The following is an 18411-nucleotide window of genomic DNA, read 5'->3' as shown; positions in this document are numbered from 1 at the left end:
CAGGGGCTCCTTGGGGTGCGCTCAAGGACAAGCAGAAGGCAGGGGGGGGTGGGCGGGGGAGGCTCTGAGGCATTCTTCCCTTCGGCCTGTCAAAGCAGAGTTTAGAATCGTGAGACGAAGTCTAACAGCCATCCTAATTCTCAGCATTAGTTTGGTTTAAGGAAGTCAAGCAAGGATTTATGGTTTGGGGAGAACGGCGGCAGTTTGTGTACTTGTTCTACTGCTTTGTTTTGCATTATGGCACGCCAGTGTGCACTCTCCTGTCCAGTTTCATCTGGGGGTTGCATATCCTGGCAGCTCTCACGGTTATCACGGTGTAATACAGTCACTTATCAGCTGCAAGATGAGGATGTGTGGATTTATTCCATTTTATTTTATTTTTTAGCATTTGGCCTATGGCATTCGTGTAGTGGTTGGTTATAAAAGCATCAACAGGAACTTGAGCAGAAACATTGCAAAATGGATTAATCACATGGAAGAATCATAGCCTAGTGTATGATATGAGGGAATAAATATGTTTCTGTGATTATCCAATGCTGTAGAGTCTAATATTTCTAGGTGTTTATGTAAGCGAGAGAATCCTTTCTTGTTAAGCAAATCGAGAATATTTTAGTTTTTATATTATGCTCATTTCTCATCATCTTGAGACTCTGATTTTGTTTTTTTGTTTAGTATTTTAAGCTCTTCAATTTTTTAAAATTTGTATCTTCTTAAAAACATTTGTTTCATGAGAAATAAATAGTGTAAAGCAGGTCTATCTTGAATGAAAAAGAAGGCAAAGCCATTTATAACTAGGACACTGTGGCAGTAGCCTTGTAGGTCACCTCTGTCCCCTTCAGGGAGTCCATCCATATTTTGAGTTGACTGTCACTTCTACATGGATGACTTCTACATGTGACCTTCAACCTTGACCTTCATTCCGAATGCTAGATCAGCATTTCCAAATGCTCACTAGATACCTTAATATCACCTAAAACTGTATTCCCGATTTCTATCTGATAAGCGGTAGAGAAACTCAGTAAGAACTGCCCATATCAACTCTTCATCAGTGTATGTTAAGGGGAATCCAGAGGGAGTTCAGCAAATTTATTGCTTGTTTCAACTCTTGTATTTTGAACTACACTTCATAGTTATCCCAGACTCAAAGTTTTCTTTTCAGAAATCTCACCTCATAAAAGAAAGAGGTCCTGGCCAGTGGCTCAGTGAATAGAGCGTCAACCCAGTGTATGAACATCCTGGGTTCAATTCCTGGTCAGGGCACACGGGAGAAGCGACCATCTGCTTCTCTCCCCCTCCCTCTACTCTTTTCTGTCTCTTCCCCTCCTGCAGCCAGTGGATTGATTGGTTTGAGCGAGGGTCCCAAGCACTGAGGATAGCTTGGTTGATTCAAGCGTCAGCCACAGATGCAGGTTGCTGGGTGGATTCTGGTTGGGGCACATGCAGGAATCTTTCTCTCTATATCCCCTTCTCTCACTTAGAAAAGAAAAGGAAAAAGAGAGAGAGAGAGCAAGAGAGAGAGAGAGAGAGGAAGGAAGAAAAGAAGAAAGAAAAGAAGGAAGATAGAAAGAAAGGAATAAAACAAAGAGAGAGAGAGAAAAGAAAAGAAAAAAGAAAAGAAAAGAAAGAAGTAGACAGTCCTGCATCTATTCCATACCAATCAAATAAAATGAAAAAAAAAAAAAACATTGGTTGGAATTCAGCTTACTTATAATTGCTTGAAAAAATCAGATATATAACATGATAATTAAAAAAGAAAGACTCATCTTCAAGAACTATAATGGAAGGGAGAAAATTAGCATGCTGGATCCTCATGTTTAAATCATATATGTGGTGTAATTATTTTTAAATATATTGCCTGTTCTAATAAAAGAAAAAAATGTTATAAAAATGCAGTGTCACTAAACCTATCTGTGTCCCTCAGATTAGAATAGACATTACAGGACTGTTTGCAGCCACTAACTTGCTGAAGCCAAAATGAGCAACCTGATTGATTGTTGTAAAGCTGCCTGTTGATCACCTTTGATATAACCGAAACAGCATCTTCCTGACCAGCTTGTGGTTTGTTTTGAAATAGAAGGCTGGGGACAGATTGCCAAGGTGGCTTCCCGGCCTCTCAGCCATGGCAGGTGACTCTAGGTTGAAATATCTGACAGGTTTTTGGAACCTACATAGAATTTACATAGAATCATGCTCTCATTGTCTTTACATTGTGATTTAGCTGCCCTTTGACCTTCCATTCCAGGATGGTAGTTGGCTTAGGTGGCATAGATGACCAAACTTCTGCATCTTTGAGAATTCAGGACATGCTACATTTCTAAGATTTCCTGACCTATATCCAGAGATTCTGTGTCTGTATGTTGAAGGTGGAGCCCAAGAAATCTCCATTTTAAATAGGTGTTCTCGATTGTTCTGATGCACATAGGCCAAAATCTACACTTCGAGAAAAACTGAATAGGAGTATGCATAAAATTGAAGTAAATAGTCCCAGGAATCTTAATAAAGCAAAAAATATATATATTTCTATATATATGTATATATTACATATTTTTTTCTTTTGTATTTTTCTGAAGTGAGAAGTGGGGAGGCTGACAGATTCCCACACGTACCTGACTGGGATCCACCTGGCATACCCAGTAGGGGGCGATGCTCTGCCCATCTGGGCCATTGCTTCATTGCACCCGGAGCCATTCTAGTGCCTAAGGCAGAGGCCATGGAGCCATCCTCAGCACCTGGGCCAACTTTGCTCCAATGGAGCCTTGGCTTTGGGAGGAGAAGAGAGAGACAGAGAGAAAGGAGAGGGGGAAGGGTGGAGAAGCAGACGGGTGCTTCTCCTGTGTGCCCTAGCTGGGTATCGAACCTGGGACATCAACACTCCAGGCCAACACTCTACTGCTAAGCCAACCGGCCAGGGCTAGGATATTGTTTTAATACACCCAATAATCACATGCTTTTGTTGTTGTTGTTGTTAGACAGGAGATTGCAAGGCTGCTAAGTAGCTGAGTTAAATGCTTCCTTGTGAGGGCACGTAACTCATTATTAATGCCAGTGCTAGACTGGAACCTCAGTTCTTTATACAGCCCATCAGAAAGTGGGATGGGTGGTGTGGATCTATCAAAAAGAAAATAAGCTGGTATCATATTTTTTAGGACATAATTTTCAGCCTAATATTGTGGAATAATGGGCCTTGGGACAGGTCAGATCTTCTTTTTTGCACCCTGGGCATCCACCTGTGACTGGGAAGGCCACAACTACCGTGCTGCTAACCCCTCACCCTAGCCTCACTTAAAGTTCTGCGTGCTGACGTGGAAACCTGTGTCCATGTCCCAGTCTTCGCCGTATCTCACCTTGACAGGACTCTCTAATGTGTATTAATTTATTTTTTATTTTTTACAGAGACAGAGATTGAGTCAGAGAGAGGGATAGACAGGGACAGACAGACAGGAACAGAGAGATGAGAAGCATCAATTATTAGTTTTTCATTGCCCGTTGCAACACCTTAGTTGTTCATTGATTGCTTTCTCATACGTGCCTTGACCGCAGGCCTTCAGCAGACTGAGTAACCCCTTGCTGGAGCCAGCGACCTTGGGTTCAAGCTAGTGGGCTTTTGCTCAAACCAGATGAGCCTGCGCTCAAGCTGACAACCTCGGGGTCTCAAACCTGGGTCCTCTGCATCCCAGTCCGATGCTCTATCCACTGCACCACCGCCTGGTCAGGCTAATGTGTATTAATTTTTAGAATAACGCATGCTTCTGACTCTGACTCTCGAAGTTCTCCATCAGTGAAATGTATCTCTTCCCAGGGCCCATCACAATAATAATAAGGCTTTTAGACAGTGTCCCCAGGTGGGTGGAACCCTAATGAAGGAGACTTCAGCTCTGGTGTGCATATTTTTCTAACGGACTCTTTCTTTGAAATACATGGTTATGTAATTACACCATTTTACTTAACTCTGAACAATCATGAATGAAAACCTGTGGCTCTTTCTATTAAAAACAAAGCAAAAATCAGCTAGAACTTCATCTTATGAAAAGAAATGTATTTTTTCCACTTTTTAGTTTTTTTTATAAGCTCATAATTTGTATTAAACAGAGATTTATGGATCCATTTACATGTAATTATTTGTGTTATCTCATTTCCTTAATACCAGTGTGATAATCGTTTTCATGCCTATCAATAGTTTTAGTCTCGTGTGATATTAAATGATACTAGAAAATATGGATAAGAGCATTATCTAGGTCTTACCTAGACACTAGAATATTCATTAGATGTTTTTTATGGTTGTTTTGTTTTCTTATTATTTTAAGTTAGAAGAGGGGAGATAGAGAGACAGACTGCCTGCATGCGCCCCCACTGGGATCTACCCAGCAACCCCCATCTGGGGCCCATGCATGCAATGGAGCTATTTTTAGCTCCTGAGGTGGAGGCTCCCAAGGAGCCATCTTCAGTGCCCAGGGGCCAACACACCATGGCTGTGAGAGGGGCAGAGAGAAAGAAAGAGAGAGAGAAGGGAGAGGGGGAGGGGAGTAGAAGCAGATAATCACTTCTCCTGTGTGCCCTGACTGGGAATTGAGCCCGGGACTTCCACACGCCGGGTCGGCACTCTGCCACGGAGCCAACTGGCAAAGGCTGTAATTAGATGTGTTTTAGTTGATTTAGACTTAGGACAAGAAAGGAAGGCTTCTCTTGACAGAAGACTTGATAATGACTCTTGGTATTCATGAAGCTATTTCCAAAGTTGAGACAGAATTTATCAGAATGTTGGTGTGCCCTTTATTCATTAAAGTAGATGAATGGTGGTATTTCTGGGACAGTGATGCACCAGGCATTGGGGTATTCCTCTGTAGCGAACAGTGGCTTGTCTGATATTTTATCAGGACCCATTTTCAAAACCTGTGACTTTGCCTCAAGGCTCTGCTGCTCTCTGCAGCCCCATGAGGAGCTATTTTTAAGCTGCATATGTTTAATTTTGCAACTTGTGACAGTTTGAAAGGCATGGCAATGTCTCTTCCCACTGAAATACACAAAGACGGATTGAGAAGAACAGTATTTGGGGGAAAACTCCACTGCGGCGAGCGTGTTCTCAGGAGTCAGTGGGTTCTTTCTCTTCTGAAGGAAAGCTAACCATCTTCTATCAATCAACCAATTGTGTTTATTTGTCCATTTTAAGGAGCAAAGTGGATAACCCAAGTGTAGTTAAGACTTGTTTTACTTGGATTTGGACTTCTCAAAAAGGGCTGGTTAGAATAAAATAAAAAACGAATTTTTCCAAAATGTGATGAGGAGAATACATCCTGGAAGAAGCCCACACTGTCCTGCTCCTCGGTACGCTTGTGGCATCATCCCTCATCATAGGACCTTTAGTTCTTACCTGATGGTTTACCAGTTTCTCCTTTAATTACCTCCAGTTAAAAGTTTTCAGCAAGTACCTTTTCTAGATTCTGTATTTTATGCTAAAAATGCTAACTAGTTTGTTCATCTATTAAAAACCCCTTGAAACTTTGTGACCTGTTGAGAAATTCACTTGCATTTTTCCCTGATGGCAGCTACTTCACTAAAGACATCTGTTATTTTTGACCATGCCACCTTAATTATCGATACTTTTGGAGATAATGGTTACATTAATCCAGATCAGCTGATTATTAAAAGAGCATTTTTCCCTTTTCTTTTCTAATACTTCTGAGTTTTTTTTATTTATCTCACTAATTATGTTTTGCGTTTTCCCAAGGAGAGCATTAAACAGTGGTGTTTTCCCTACTCAATTTCCAGGGATAAATAGATACAGGCAAATGGGTTCTCTAACAAAATTGGTGATTTTCAATTGCTTTCCCTAGAGAAAGACTGATCACATTGTTGCTCTGGGTTTTGACATTTAAAAAAGAAAAATGAGCATTTACAGAGGGCTGAATTCAAGAAAGTTCCCCAAAAGAAAGATTCCTATTGACTCACAGTCCGAAGCTGTGGAAGGGTGCAGACACAAAGTACCCACATGCAGACTCTCGGTATCCACATGGCTCACTCTAATACCTCCTTCAGCTCTTTGCTCAAATGCCATCCCAGTGAGGACTCTTCTGATCGCTGCATTTGACTTGCACCGCTAGCCAGCACATTCAGTTCTCTGCCTCATTCTGTTGTCTCTTTCCCCCATTGTAATATTGGCTTCAGGAACAGCTAGCTTTCTTTGTTTCTCTTGGGTATATGGAGACCTAAAACCTTAAAGCATAGTTAAGAGCTAAAAACGTATTTTAAATGTATTTATTTAATGCTAAGGTAACTTTTTATTTTGTGATAATTGCAGGTGCATATGATATTGTAAGAAACAAAGAGATCCTAAATATACATTACCCAGTTTCTCTGAATGGTAACATCTTACAAAATTATGGTGGACTATCCCAAGTAAGATATTCACATCGATACAGCCAGGATACAGAACCTTGCCATCACCACAAAGGTTCATTGTGTTGCACTTTTATAGCTATATCCGTTTCCCTCCACCCCATACCCTTAATCTTTGGGATCCACTAATTTGCTGTCCACGTTTATACTTTAGTCATTTCAGGAATGTCATATAAATGGAATCATGTAGTATGTAACCCTTTGAGATTGGCTTCTTTCACTCGGCATAGTTCCTTGAGATTCATCCACGTTGTACGTATCATAGTTCATTTCTTTTTATTGCTGTGTAGTAGTCTATGATATGGATGTACCATGGTTTTAACTATTCACCCCCTGAAGGACATCTAGGTTGTTTCCAGATTGGGGCTATTTCTAGAAAAAAATGCTATAAGCATTTGGGTAAAGGTTTTTATCTGCATTTCTCTGGGATAAATGCTCAGGAGTCCAATCGCTGGTTAAATGGTTGATATATATGTCAAATAAATGCTCCCAACCTGTTTTTCAGGGAGGCTGTATCATTTTACATTTCCACCAATAATGTGCGAGTATTCCAGTTTGTCTGCTCCTTTGCCAGCTCTTGATCTTAACACTCTTTTTTCATTTTAGCCTTTCTAACAGATGCACAATGATGTCACATTGCATTTTTATTTTGCATTTCAATAGTGACTAACAATACTGAATATCTTTTTAATGTGCCTATTTTCCGTCTTATATCTTTTTCAAAGAAATATGTCTTCATGTCTTCTGTTCATATTCTAATTGGGTTGTATGAATTTTATTGTTGACTTTTGAAAAATCCTATTCTGTATTCTAGACACTAGTTCTTTGTCAGACATGTGATTTGCAAATATTTTATCCCACTCTATAACTTGTCTGTTCATCCCCTTAGCAGGGTCTTGATGAGTGAGATTTTAGAGCTTGATGACATTCATCTTGTCAACTTCTTCTTTTATTAGTCATGCTTTCGGTGTCAGGTCTAACAACTCTTTGCCTAGCCCAAGATCCTGAGGATTTTTTCCTACTTCTTTCTTAAATGGAAACATTTGGAATTTTACATATAAGTCCATGATCCACGGTGAGCTAATATCTGTTTCAGGTGTGAGATCTTGGTGATGGCTCGGTTTCTGCCTAACAATCTGCCATTTATTATTGCTTGAGCACCACTTGCTTCAAGACTCTATTTCCTTCATTGAACTGCTCTTGCATCTCTGTCAAAATCCAGTTGTGCATAATAATGTGGATCTATTCCTAGATTTTCTATTCTGTTCCTCTGAACTATGTGTCTCTCTACCAATACCACACAGTCTTGATTACTGTAGTTGCATAAGTCTTGAAATCAAGTAGAATAATTTCAAAAATTAAACTTCTTTTCAAAAGGGTTTTAGCTAGTCTAGTTTCTTTGTCCCTTCCTGTACATATTTTAAAATAATCTTGCATGTATTAAAAATACCTTGTTTAAATTTTGATTGGAATTGTGTTAAAACTGTATATCAATTTGGGGAGAATTGACATCTTTACTATGCTGAGTCTTCATTATATGAGCACAGTATGTCTCTCTATTAATTTAAATCTTTTACTTTTTAATCAGAGTCTTTGTACTTTTCAGCATGTAAGTCTTATGCATGTTTTATTAGATTTACACCTAAGTGTTAATTTTTTGAGCAATTTTAGTAAATGATCTACTATTTTAAATTTCATTGTTCATGCATTCCTTGTTAGTACAATTGATTTCTGAGTAAAACAACTGAATGTTTAACTAGTATCCTGTGACCTGGCTGAACTCGCTAATTAATTCTAGGAGTTCTTTTTATTTTTTTCCTTGTAGATTCCTTGAGACTTTTTATATAGATCACATGTCCTCTGCAAATACAATGATTTTATTTCTTGCTTTATAATCCACATGCCTTTAATTTCCCTTTGTTACCTTATTGCACTGGCTAGTATTTGCAACACTATGTTGGATCACACTGGTTGAAATAGACACACATTCCTCTTTGTTCCTGGTCTCAGGGTGGAAGCAGTCAGTCTCCCCACTCAATAGTAAGTATAACGTTACTAGTAGATTTTTGTAGATGCTCTTTATGAAGTTGAGAAAGCTGCCCTCTATTTACATTTCTCTGAGATTTTAAAAATCATAAACGAGTGTTGAATTTTGTAATATACTTTTTTTATTTGTGAATCAATTAATGTGATTCTTTAGCCTGTAAACTTGGTGAATTACTTTGTTTTTCCAGTACTGAATCTATTTTATATATCAACAATGCAATATGGCTATAATACATAATTCCTTTTCTATAGTCCTGAATACTCTTTGATAATGTTTTGTTAGGGTTTTTTCAGTTGATATTAATGAGACCTTTGTGTAGAGTTCTCATCTGTCTGATTTGGGTATCAGGGTAGTACTAAGTTCATAAAATGAATGAGAAAGTATTATCTTCTTTCTATTTCCTGGAAGAGATAGTCAAGAACTGGTGTTAATTCTTCTTTACACATTTTGGTAGAATTCTTTACTAAAATCATGCAGCCTGAATCACTCCCCTCCCTGCCCCCCCCCCCCCGAGGTATTTTTAAAACATAAATTTAGTTTACTTAACAATATAGGGCTGGTCAAATTATTTCATTGGCAGGTTATTTTAGTTTTTGGTTTTTTTTTTGAAGAACTGATTCATTTTACAGAAGTTGTCAAATAATGTTTGTAAGGTTGTATGTAGTATCCTATTATTATTTGATGCCTGCAGTTTCTGTACTGATAGACACCTTTAGAGAAGTTTATTTTCAGTGAGTGAATTAGTTAAAAATACATCTTAAATTTTGAGTACATTGAAGACATCTGAATTCTAATATGTGCAGAGTAGAAGTTCTGATTTTCTCAACCCCTGTATTCTATCCACAGTGTGTCTGTTTCTTCATCTGATTAAGTTTTTCCATCTATGTTTTCAAGTTCTAAACTAAGTCATCCATAATTCTTCTCTTTTCTTATTCCCAACCCTGCTGATTTTGTTCCAAAATATATCAAAAAAACCATCCTCTTCTCGTTTCCACTCCGGAGCAGACCAACCTCGTTTCTCACCTGGGTCACTGCTCTGCTCCCGGAGGTCTTCAATCTTCCGCTCTTGCTCCCTGCAAGGCATCCTTTACTCAGCAGGCAGGCAGGTCAGAGACTTTCCATTGTCCCTGGGGAGACGTCTCAGCACACACAGACTGAAGTCCCAATTCCTAACCCGGGCTGCACGTCCCTACACTCCAGTGGGCTCTGGCTAGTAGGCGAGTAGCCCCTGCCCTCCTCCGGGAAGTCCTCTGGAAGTCTCTCCTGGCTCAGCATGTAGGTTTCGGCGGCTGCATCATTCTTTCTGTTCTTTTGGAACGCCTGCCTCAGTCCCTCCTTGGGGTCATTGGACAAGCCTTTACCTCTGCTTGACATGCTCTTTCCCCTAAACATCTCGTGGTTGATGGTCGTCTCCTTCATGTAAATTACATCCCAGTGTAACTTTTTTGAGAGGTATCTCCCCTAACCACTCAACCTACTGACTTTCTGTTTTCCCAACCTGGTTCTAATAGTCTCCATAGCACGTATACATACGTGATATTTTCTTATTTATTCCTTATTTGTTGTTTATTTTTTATTTATTTATTTATTTATTTATTTATTTATATTTTTCTGAAGCTGGAAACAGGGAGTCAGTCAGACAGACTCCCACATGCGCCCGACCGGGATCCACCTGGCATGCCCACCAGGGGGCGATGCTCCGCCCATCTGGGGCATTTCTCTGCTGCAACCAGAGCCATTCTAGCGCCTGAGGCAGAGGCCATGGAGCCATCCCCAGCGCCCGGGCCAACTTTGCTCCAGTGGAGCCTTGACTGTGGGAGGGGAAGAGAGAGACAGAGAGGAAGGAGGGGGGAGGGGTGGAGAAGCAGATGGGCGCTTCTCCTGTGTGCCCTGGCCAGGAATCGAACCCGGGACTCCTGCACGCCAGGCCGATGCTCTACCACTGAGCAAACTGGCCAGGGCCTTATTTGTTGTTTATTAAACTGAAGAATAAGCTCCCTGAACCCAGGGGCTTGCCTGTCTTTGTTACTGCAGTGCCTCTAGTGCCTAAAAACCACGTATGGAACATTGCGGGTGCTCAATATATTTCTACATAAATGAGTGAAAGTGCTGTGCTTACTATCATCTATGTCTTATTTCATTCTTTAAAAAATGAATGAAATATTCTGATCCCTATTTTACAGATAGGAAACTGAGGCCTGAAAATAATCAGCCCCACCATGGGACTACAGTAGTGTATTTTGTCTGACTATTTCACACGAGGGACACCATCACTCATGGCAAATGCACAAGAGCAAGAATTCCACAAAGTGTTTTGCTAACCTTTGTGTATGAATCTATATTTACCCCAGACACTTTCAAGTAAAGTTCTGAAAATGTCTGGAGAGCATGCTTCATGATCCCATTTCAGTAATTACACCACTACATCTGGTGGGAGTGCGGGAGGGTGACAGAGGACAGTGAGTTACCGTTCAATCTGCTTAAATGTATGATTTCTGGAGTGCTCCTTTCTTTACTGTAAAAGAACATCATTTCATGCATAGTATTGTTGGGGAATATGAGTTCCAACTAGAATTGTTGCAACTGTCAAGGAAAAAAATAAAAAGAGCCTGTCTTAATATTTAAAATATGGAGGGTGCATATCCCATATGTACTAATCTCTTTAATTTTTACATTTCTACAAAAACAAAAACAAAAACCCAGAACAAAATAAACAAAATGCTGGGAGCCTCATAGTCTAGACCAGGGGTCCCCAAACTTTTTGCACAGGGGGCCAGTTCACTGTCCCTCAGACCGTTGGAGGGCCGAACTATAAAAAAAAAAAACAACTATGAACAAATCCCTATGCACACTGCACATATCTTATTGTAAAAAAACAAAACGGGAACAAATACAATATTTAAAATAAAGAACAAGTAAATTTAAATCAACAAACTGACCAGTATTTCAGTGGGAACTATGCTCCTCTCACTGACCACCAATGAAAGAGGTGTCCCTTCCGGAAATGCGGTGGGGGCCAGATAAATGGCCTCAGGGGGCTGCATGTGGCCCGCGGGCCGTAGTTTGGGGACCCCTGGTCTAGACAAATCCCACTACTGGCCCAAGGCACTTAAGGATGAAAACGAAAATGAAGCCAAGCCCCTTCCCTTTTGGAGAAGGCAAGCCTATAGCTTTCTGGCTTTCCAAGCCACTGCCTACCTCTCTGTCTTAATAGAAAAGTGCTTTGTGAAAACTGCACACTCTCCCAATGGTGCTAATAAAATAAGTCCACTGGTCAAGAGCTCACGAGGTGCATTTTGCCTTTTAGAAATATGAAGAAACCGAGGCAGCTCTTAATCTGAGGCTTATGCAGCAAATGAGTGTGGGAGCTTAGTCACCTGGAGGCAAACTATGGGGGCTGAAAAGTTGTGGTTTCCAGGTTACTGCGTTTTAAAGGAAAGAATAATTCTTCCCTAATTTCCAGGCACCTGAGCGTGGGCAGTGCAGAAAACAGCCAAATTTCCGTAACAGCCTACTTTTTACCTCTGCGCCCATGAAGTGGCGTGTGTTTATTTGTGACAGGACAGCGCTGCCTCCATGGGGTGGTCCACCCTGAGCTCCCTTTGCTTTATTTAGCATCAGGGTCAGCCCCTGCAGCGAGCCTTCCCAGCAGTGAGGCTTTCTGGACCCGATTAACCCTGTAGCAGGGAACTGTCTGATGTCTGACCTTGGCAGCAGGCTTCCCCCCTTCCCTTCCGTTTCTGCAATCAGAGTTGCACGGCCTGGGACCCTGAGATTCACCCCCCCCCCCTGCAGGCTTGATTGCAGGAAGCGGGCTCTTCTTATTAGGATCCCCGGGGTTGCAGCCTAGTGACCTGTCGTCTGTCCCCTCAGCCGCTTCCATGCTGATTCATTGATGAGCTGGCACGGCAGGCCCCGCCTCCCTCCGAGTGGTCTGCGAGGTTGCCTGTGCTCGCTCCCGGAGAGGGACGCTGAGCCGAGCCACCGTGGCTTCCTCCCAGGGCCACGGGCAGCCTGGCTGCGGCCACAGAAGAACTTGGTGACCCTCCTGAGAAGCAGCCCTGTCTCACTTCCCCTGTTACTGTTCTGTGTGTGTCGGCTTCTCTAGCTTTTGGAAGGAATCCTCTGATTCAGGCACTAACAGCTAATGCCACAGGAGTTGTAAGGCAGCCTGTGACATAAACTGAGACAGAAGTTTCCCCTCAGAGACTGTCTTTTTTTTTTCTTTTCTTTTCTTTTTTTATTGGCAAAGACTTCTGGCTCTCCTCAGAGGAATACCTTGTTGCTTAAGATGAGTGGCTGTAGGAAGCGGTGTAAACGTGAACTGTTGAAATTTGCCCAGTATCTTCTCAGACTATTAACAGGTTCTCTTCATACAGGTAATGGCTTTTTTTTTTTTTTTAAATAGAGGCTGGTAGAGCATGATAATGAAGTGGAAACGGAATAGGAATGGCTCACTGTTTCTGGGGTTTATTTTGAATGTTGTCAATAACATACAGTTGTGTGAGTGTTTGCTGAGATTCCCGTTTCTGACAATGTGTGCAGTGCAGCTCTCCTTCAGGGTAGACCTGGATTCGGGGGGTGTTTCTGTCACGTCTTTTTGGCAGCGCTGCTGGTAACGGTGCCTCCGTCGAAGGAGGCAGGGTCTTCAGAGTGCAGGATTTTTTTTTTTTTTCTTAAATGCAGGCTTGTGTGAGGGGTTTTCCCCTCTCCCCTGCTCGCTGCGGGGTACTGGGAAAATCACAGAGCTGTATTCTGAAATTCTGCAGGTATTTAGAAATGCTCTAGAACTCTTTTGATCATGATGATCCCTGGATGATTTGCAGCATCGGGTCACAGAGCGTGGCAGGGAAAGAGCGGAGGGTGTTTCTTCTGGGTTTCTGGATTCCTTGCAAAATGCGAGCGAAATATGCGAACAGCTGAAGAGTCCAGTGTCCGAGAGAGGCTTGATCTTTTTTTTCCTTGCAGTGGATTTCAATGTTTAAGAATTCGCACGATTGGAATAGACACTCTATTTAAATCTAAGTTTTTAGAGCAAGGAAATATGTTTAAGGTGTTCCAAAATCAGAGCCTAATTGGCAGCGTCAGTGCCCATGAAATGGCCAGGCAGTGCTGTCATTAAAATAGTGACAGGTGGGACCAATGCTACTTGGAATCTGTTATCAGTCATAGATACACTTAATGAACCATCAAACTTCTGACAGGCAAAGCCTGGTTGATAGACTGCATTTTGATTCTGGCCACGAAGAGCTATTGTAAGCTGTATGTTTGCAAGTTAATCGAAGTAATGAGAAAGGAGTGTTCATAGTGAAACCCATACACCACGATGCCAGGTGGACAGATGAATGTGAGCAATGTTTTTCTCTAGGGCATCAACTCTCTGATTAATAGCACATTCGCATATATGATTATGTTGACGACCTGGAGATCAGAAGAAACAAGTTTGAGACAAGAACTGTGAAAATCAAACAATTTCGAGAGCATTATTAATATTATAAAAGTAATTATTAAGTATAAAAAAAGGATTCTTCTCAGATGCTAATCTTTCAGCAGGGCAAATTGAGGTGCTTTTTGATGTTTTTAAGAGTAATCATTGAACGTCCCTTCCTGACTTTTCTTAACTAGGAGCTCTGTTGTATTTTTTCAAAGGTATAAATGTCTTTACATTTCTCTTACCTATACTTCCATCAATGTGGGTTTCCTTTGTTGTGTCTGTGTGCTCAATAACATTCATCTGACATGTGCTTTGACTGTTCAGTTAGGGGTGGTGTGCCACTTGTGATAGAGTGTCTCATTGGACAATACTCAAAATGTGACCTTTCATCTTGCTATGAAATTAGAGTGATAGTTTCTAGAAGAAAGTTGTTCGAGTTTCCATGGTAGTCTGTACTGTGCTGTTTGATCAGGCAATTTTAAAGTTCTCCCAGTTTCTCATTAGGGTTAGGTGCAGTGCTGTACCCTTTTTGTTTAGTCTGTTTGTGTGTAGTTTTCCTAAACTTCTGGTTTCAAATGAAGACGGCAAATGGTTGTGAAGTCATAAACCATAATAAGCACAGGCTCCAAAATACAGTGGTTGTCAAGTGACTGAATGGTTATTTATAATATGCAATTTATAGAAAGCCAGTATAGCAGCAATAGTATAAACCTCATTAAATGTATACTTAAAAATCAATAAAGATGGGACTTCTTTTCTTTTTTTGTGTGCCACAGGGGAAAAAATGAACTTTGAGAAATAGGACAGATGATGATAAAGTAGTAAGAGAGAGATTTTTGAACTGGGAAATATGGTTATAGCAACTTGTGTTTTGTGAAATATGTTTTTTCAGCTCAGTCTCTAAAACTAAATGTTGTAAAGTTCAGCCAGAACCTTTACATCTGCTCAAAATGCAACTTGGGAAAGCCAATTTATCTATTTACTGGTAGCTGTGATAATATGCACTGTTCATAGTGCAAAATCTAATGTAAAATTCATTAGAACACTTTCGAGTCCCTTAGCTAGTAATTAATGGAGAAGTAGGAAGCAGAGTTGAATTAGTTTTAAAAATTTGCTTTAAGGTTGGATATGCAAGCAGTTGCTAATTGTATCCTGAACAATCAGCAAATGTCTTGTTGTGATCAAAAATTTAAAGCAATATAAATATGCCTTGGATGATGTGTTTTATTTATTTATTTTTAAATTTTATGAACAAGCCCTTTAGCCTTGCTTTTCCAATTGAAGATGTCATCTGAGGAAATGGTGATTTTGTTTTATACTGGAAACAGGTTGATTCTAAAATACATATTGTTTTGTTGACAGTTTAGTTGCCTTCCATTTGAGACCAAAATGCCCACGCCTTTATATAAATATAAAAAATTTGAAATGCAAAGAAACGTTTATGGACACAAAATCTCCTTTGATATGTCTTATTAATATTATCACAACTTAAAGGAAAACAGTTTTCTGAGAGTGTGTTCTGCAGGGTCTGGCACTAAGATTGCTTATCAAGAAATAGTTTAATGAGTCATTATTTCCTAAAGTAATCTTTATGTGAAATAGTGGTAAAGATTTGTCCAGAGGCCCGAGCTGAGTAACTCAGTTGGTAAGAGTGTCATCCCAACACGTGGAGATTGCAGGTTCGATTTTCAGTCAGGCCACATAGAAGAATCAACTAATAATGGCATGAATGTGTCGAACAACAAAATTGATGTTTTTCTCTATTTCTATTTCTGTCTCTGTGTCCCTCTCTTCCTCTTCCTCTCTAAAAATCAATAAATAAAGATTAAATGATTTGTCCAGATAAAATAATATACTTTCATTTTCCCGGAAACGTTTTGCTTATTTTTATCATGGCAAATAACTTTTCAAAGAATGGGTTTTACAAATACATATATTTGCTTTACTTATTATGAAAAATGAGCATTGTTAAGACCCTTTGTAATATATAGTAAACCTCAGTCATCCATCTGCAAATATTATGTTAATTCTACCATGTTCAAGGTAGTACAGGATCAATTATCCCAATTCCTTCTCAATATGAGACCTGCAATTTTGTGTATCATCTGATATTCAATTCTAGATGACGTTCATGGTAACTAATATACCTTGTGTTAAATACACAAGATAAGTGGAGATAATTTATGAGCATTATAATATGATGCTAGAAATATGAGACCTATTCTGTCAATGGGCAGTTTTTGTACCTTCGGAGCCCACAGAATGTCCTATATTATAAATGCTGGCCCGTGGAGGAAGGATGGATGACATTACAGATTTCAAATTATGACTTCTTTCTGGCTTCATGTGTGAAATTTAGTATTGGAATGTTTAATGGTACTTATTGGGAGGTTGTTGGGACATCTGTCAGTTCTCTGTACGTAGCTTTCCTGAAAAATCAAGGCCCGAACACATTTCCTCTTAGCAAGTATTCCCATCACATCAGTCCGAGGTGGATATTGCCTGGGGCTCTGTTTCAGGCTTTAAGGCTGGGAGCATCAAGTGTGGCAAAGTTCAACTCTCCATATAAGTGAAACAAAAGCAATTTAAATCAAAACATCGAGATGCCTTTTAAGTAGTGGGTGCAAGTATTTCAAATGCAATGTCATTATATTATTAAAAGCATGTGGTAAGCCTTCATCGTTTCATCAAGTAGACGGCTTTAGATGAAGAGAGAGAGTGCGAGGCTATTAGTTTCACAGGGTGGCACTAGCGTCTTTTTGCTGTGGATCAAGCCAGTCACAAGGTGAATGATACAAACATTTCGAGATGTTCGTGCTGCATGGTAAAGTGTGCGGAGAAAATAGCGACCTTTTGCAAAGTCAGATGACAAAGACTTCTAGTCATATGCGCTTCCTTTTTCCCTTCCCTTCTTTTCCCTTCCTGGTTACAAATCACAGGATGATTTTTTAGGTCCCCTCTGATCTCTTCTTCTGTCCCCCCTCTGCCACATGGGAACACAGGGCAGATGCATGTCACACAAGTGTTGTGTTTCTAAAGGCCTCCCATAAGTAAAAGTTCACAAAGCCAACTTTAATCCTGGCAGATGACAGGTGCTTTTATTTCCCAGTTCAAATGGCCCTGACATGTGACAGTTAAACAAGCAGTTTATATTCACTTGGCATGCCGGCTCTGAAATTACGCTGTTCTTGATTAATTTTTTATTTTTTAATTTATTTGACCGTTGCTGCTAAAGTGAAATGATATGTTTTATAGCGCTGTGTAAAATTTGCATTACTGAAAGGCACATAAAATGCCACTCTGTGTACTTAGTCTTGTGCTTATGTTGAAACCTGCCTTCAGGTAAAAAGAAGGCAGAAAAGACAACCTCCCGGATACTTGGGCGCCGAGGAACATGTGTCCGCGTGTTTTCTCCTCCCCCCAGCAGAGTTTACATTCTGAACTTTATCACACCAGTTGTTTTGTCTTCTCTTAATGAGTTTAATTTGTCGATTAGGAGTAAACTCTTAAATGAGTTTAATTTGTCGATTAGGGATATTTCGAGGGACACGGCATTTTACCTAATCATCTCAAAGCGGGCCATTTGCTGCCAAATTTGGGTTGAGGATCCCTGAGTTCAAAGGACAAAACACCTATCTAAGCAGATTACGAGTTGCTCTACATTTTGAAAGGAAATCTGCGTGCTAATGTTTAAGAATCTCATATTTTCTGCTCTTTACTTTATAATTTGTACATTAGGCAAACTTGTAAGGACTTAAAATACTTTTACAAAGCGAAGACCGATTTTTATCATTGTGCGAACTTTAAGGTAAGAAGTTATCTGATCTCCCAGTCTTATACATATTCAACTCTTCAAACTCACTTATCAGCTGATTGACCAAATTCATCAATATATTACCTGCGGTCTAAAGGAAAGAGCTAATATTTATGGAAGGAGCTGCCTTTGTTCCTGTGGGTCAAATTATTAAAGCTTTCTTACTGGAAACGTCGACACTTTCCCATCAGTGTTTCGTTTACGCACTGGAAGAAGAAATATTAAAGTTAAAGAATACAGGCTATTGAGGGTATTCTATATTGATTTTGATATGGTTATCAGACAGGTCTCTGGTAGGACAGAGAGCTCACACTTAAGAAAATATTAAAATAACGGGACGAGGCTTGTGAGCAGGGTGTAAGGAGATTAGCCAGGGGCAGTGTGGACTCTGAGACTGGGAAGAGCAGAGCCCTGAAGGAGCCGGGCTGGGGGTTGTTTTGAAGCCTGGAGAGACAAACTGGACGCAGAGCACTGTTTGGTGGCTTTTAGTCCAGGGACGTGGCCAACTCACGAAGACCTGATTGGAAGAGAGCTCAGGAAAAGTTTAAAAACTGCGAGTTTACCTCCCTCTTCCCTTCAGAGTTGGTGCTCGTGCTCCTGTTGGCTGAGGACTAGGGGGAAACCATTCCAACCGTAATAATATTCTCTTGGCCATACTTACTGTTTTTTATTATATTTATATTTTTATAAGTAGAAATATTCTGACGGCCTTATTTATTATTT

General features: G+C 40.3%; 1 protein-coding gene across 3 annotated transcripts in view; it reads left to right on the top strand.

The window, feature by feature from the left end:
- KCNIP4 (potassium voltage-gated channel interacting protein 4) overlaps positions 1-18411 on the top strand; it is a 1008442-nt gene that overhangs the window by 211567 nt on the left and 778464 nt on the right. Inside the window, exon 1 of one of the 3 annotated variants that reach the window (XM_066385219.1) lies at positions 12430-12819. The exons of the other annotated variants lie outside the window; for them this stretch is intronic. Coding sequence (XP_066241316.1) covers positions 12732-12819 — 88 coding nt within the window. The 5' untranslated portion in view covers positions 12430-12731. Of the gene's footprint in view, positions 1-12429; positions 12820-18411 lie in introns of those variants that run through there. 3 annotated transcript variants of the gene reach the window in all.

This window comes from Saccopteryx leptura, chromosome 5 (assembly GCF_036850995.1).
Source record: "Saccopteryx leptura isolate mSacLep1 chromosome 5, mSacLep1_pri_phased_curated, whole genome shotgun sequence".
In the NCBI taxonomy this organism is placed as follows: domain Eukaryota; kingdom Metazoa; phylum Chordata; class Mammalia; order Chiroptera; family Emballonuridae; genus Saccopteryx; species Saccopteryx leptura.
Note: the sequence above shows the minus strand (reverse complement) of the source record. Positions and strands in the feature narration are given on the sequence as shown.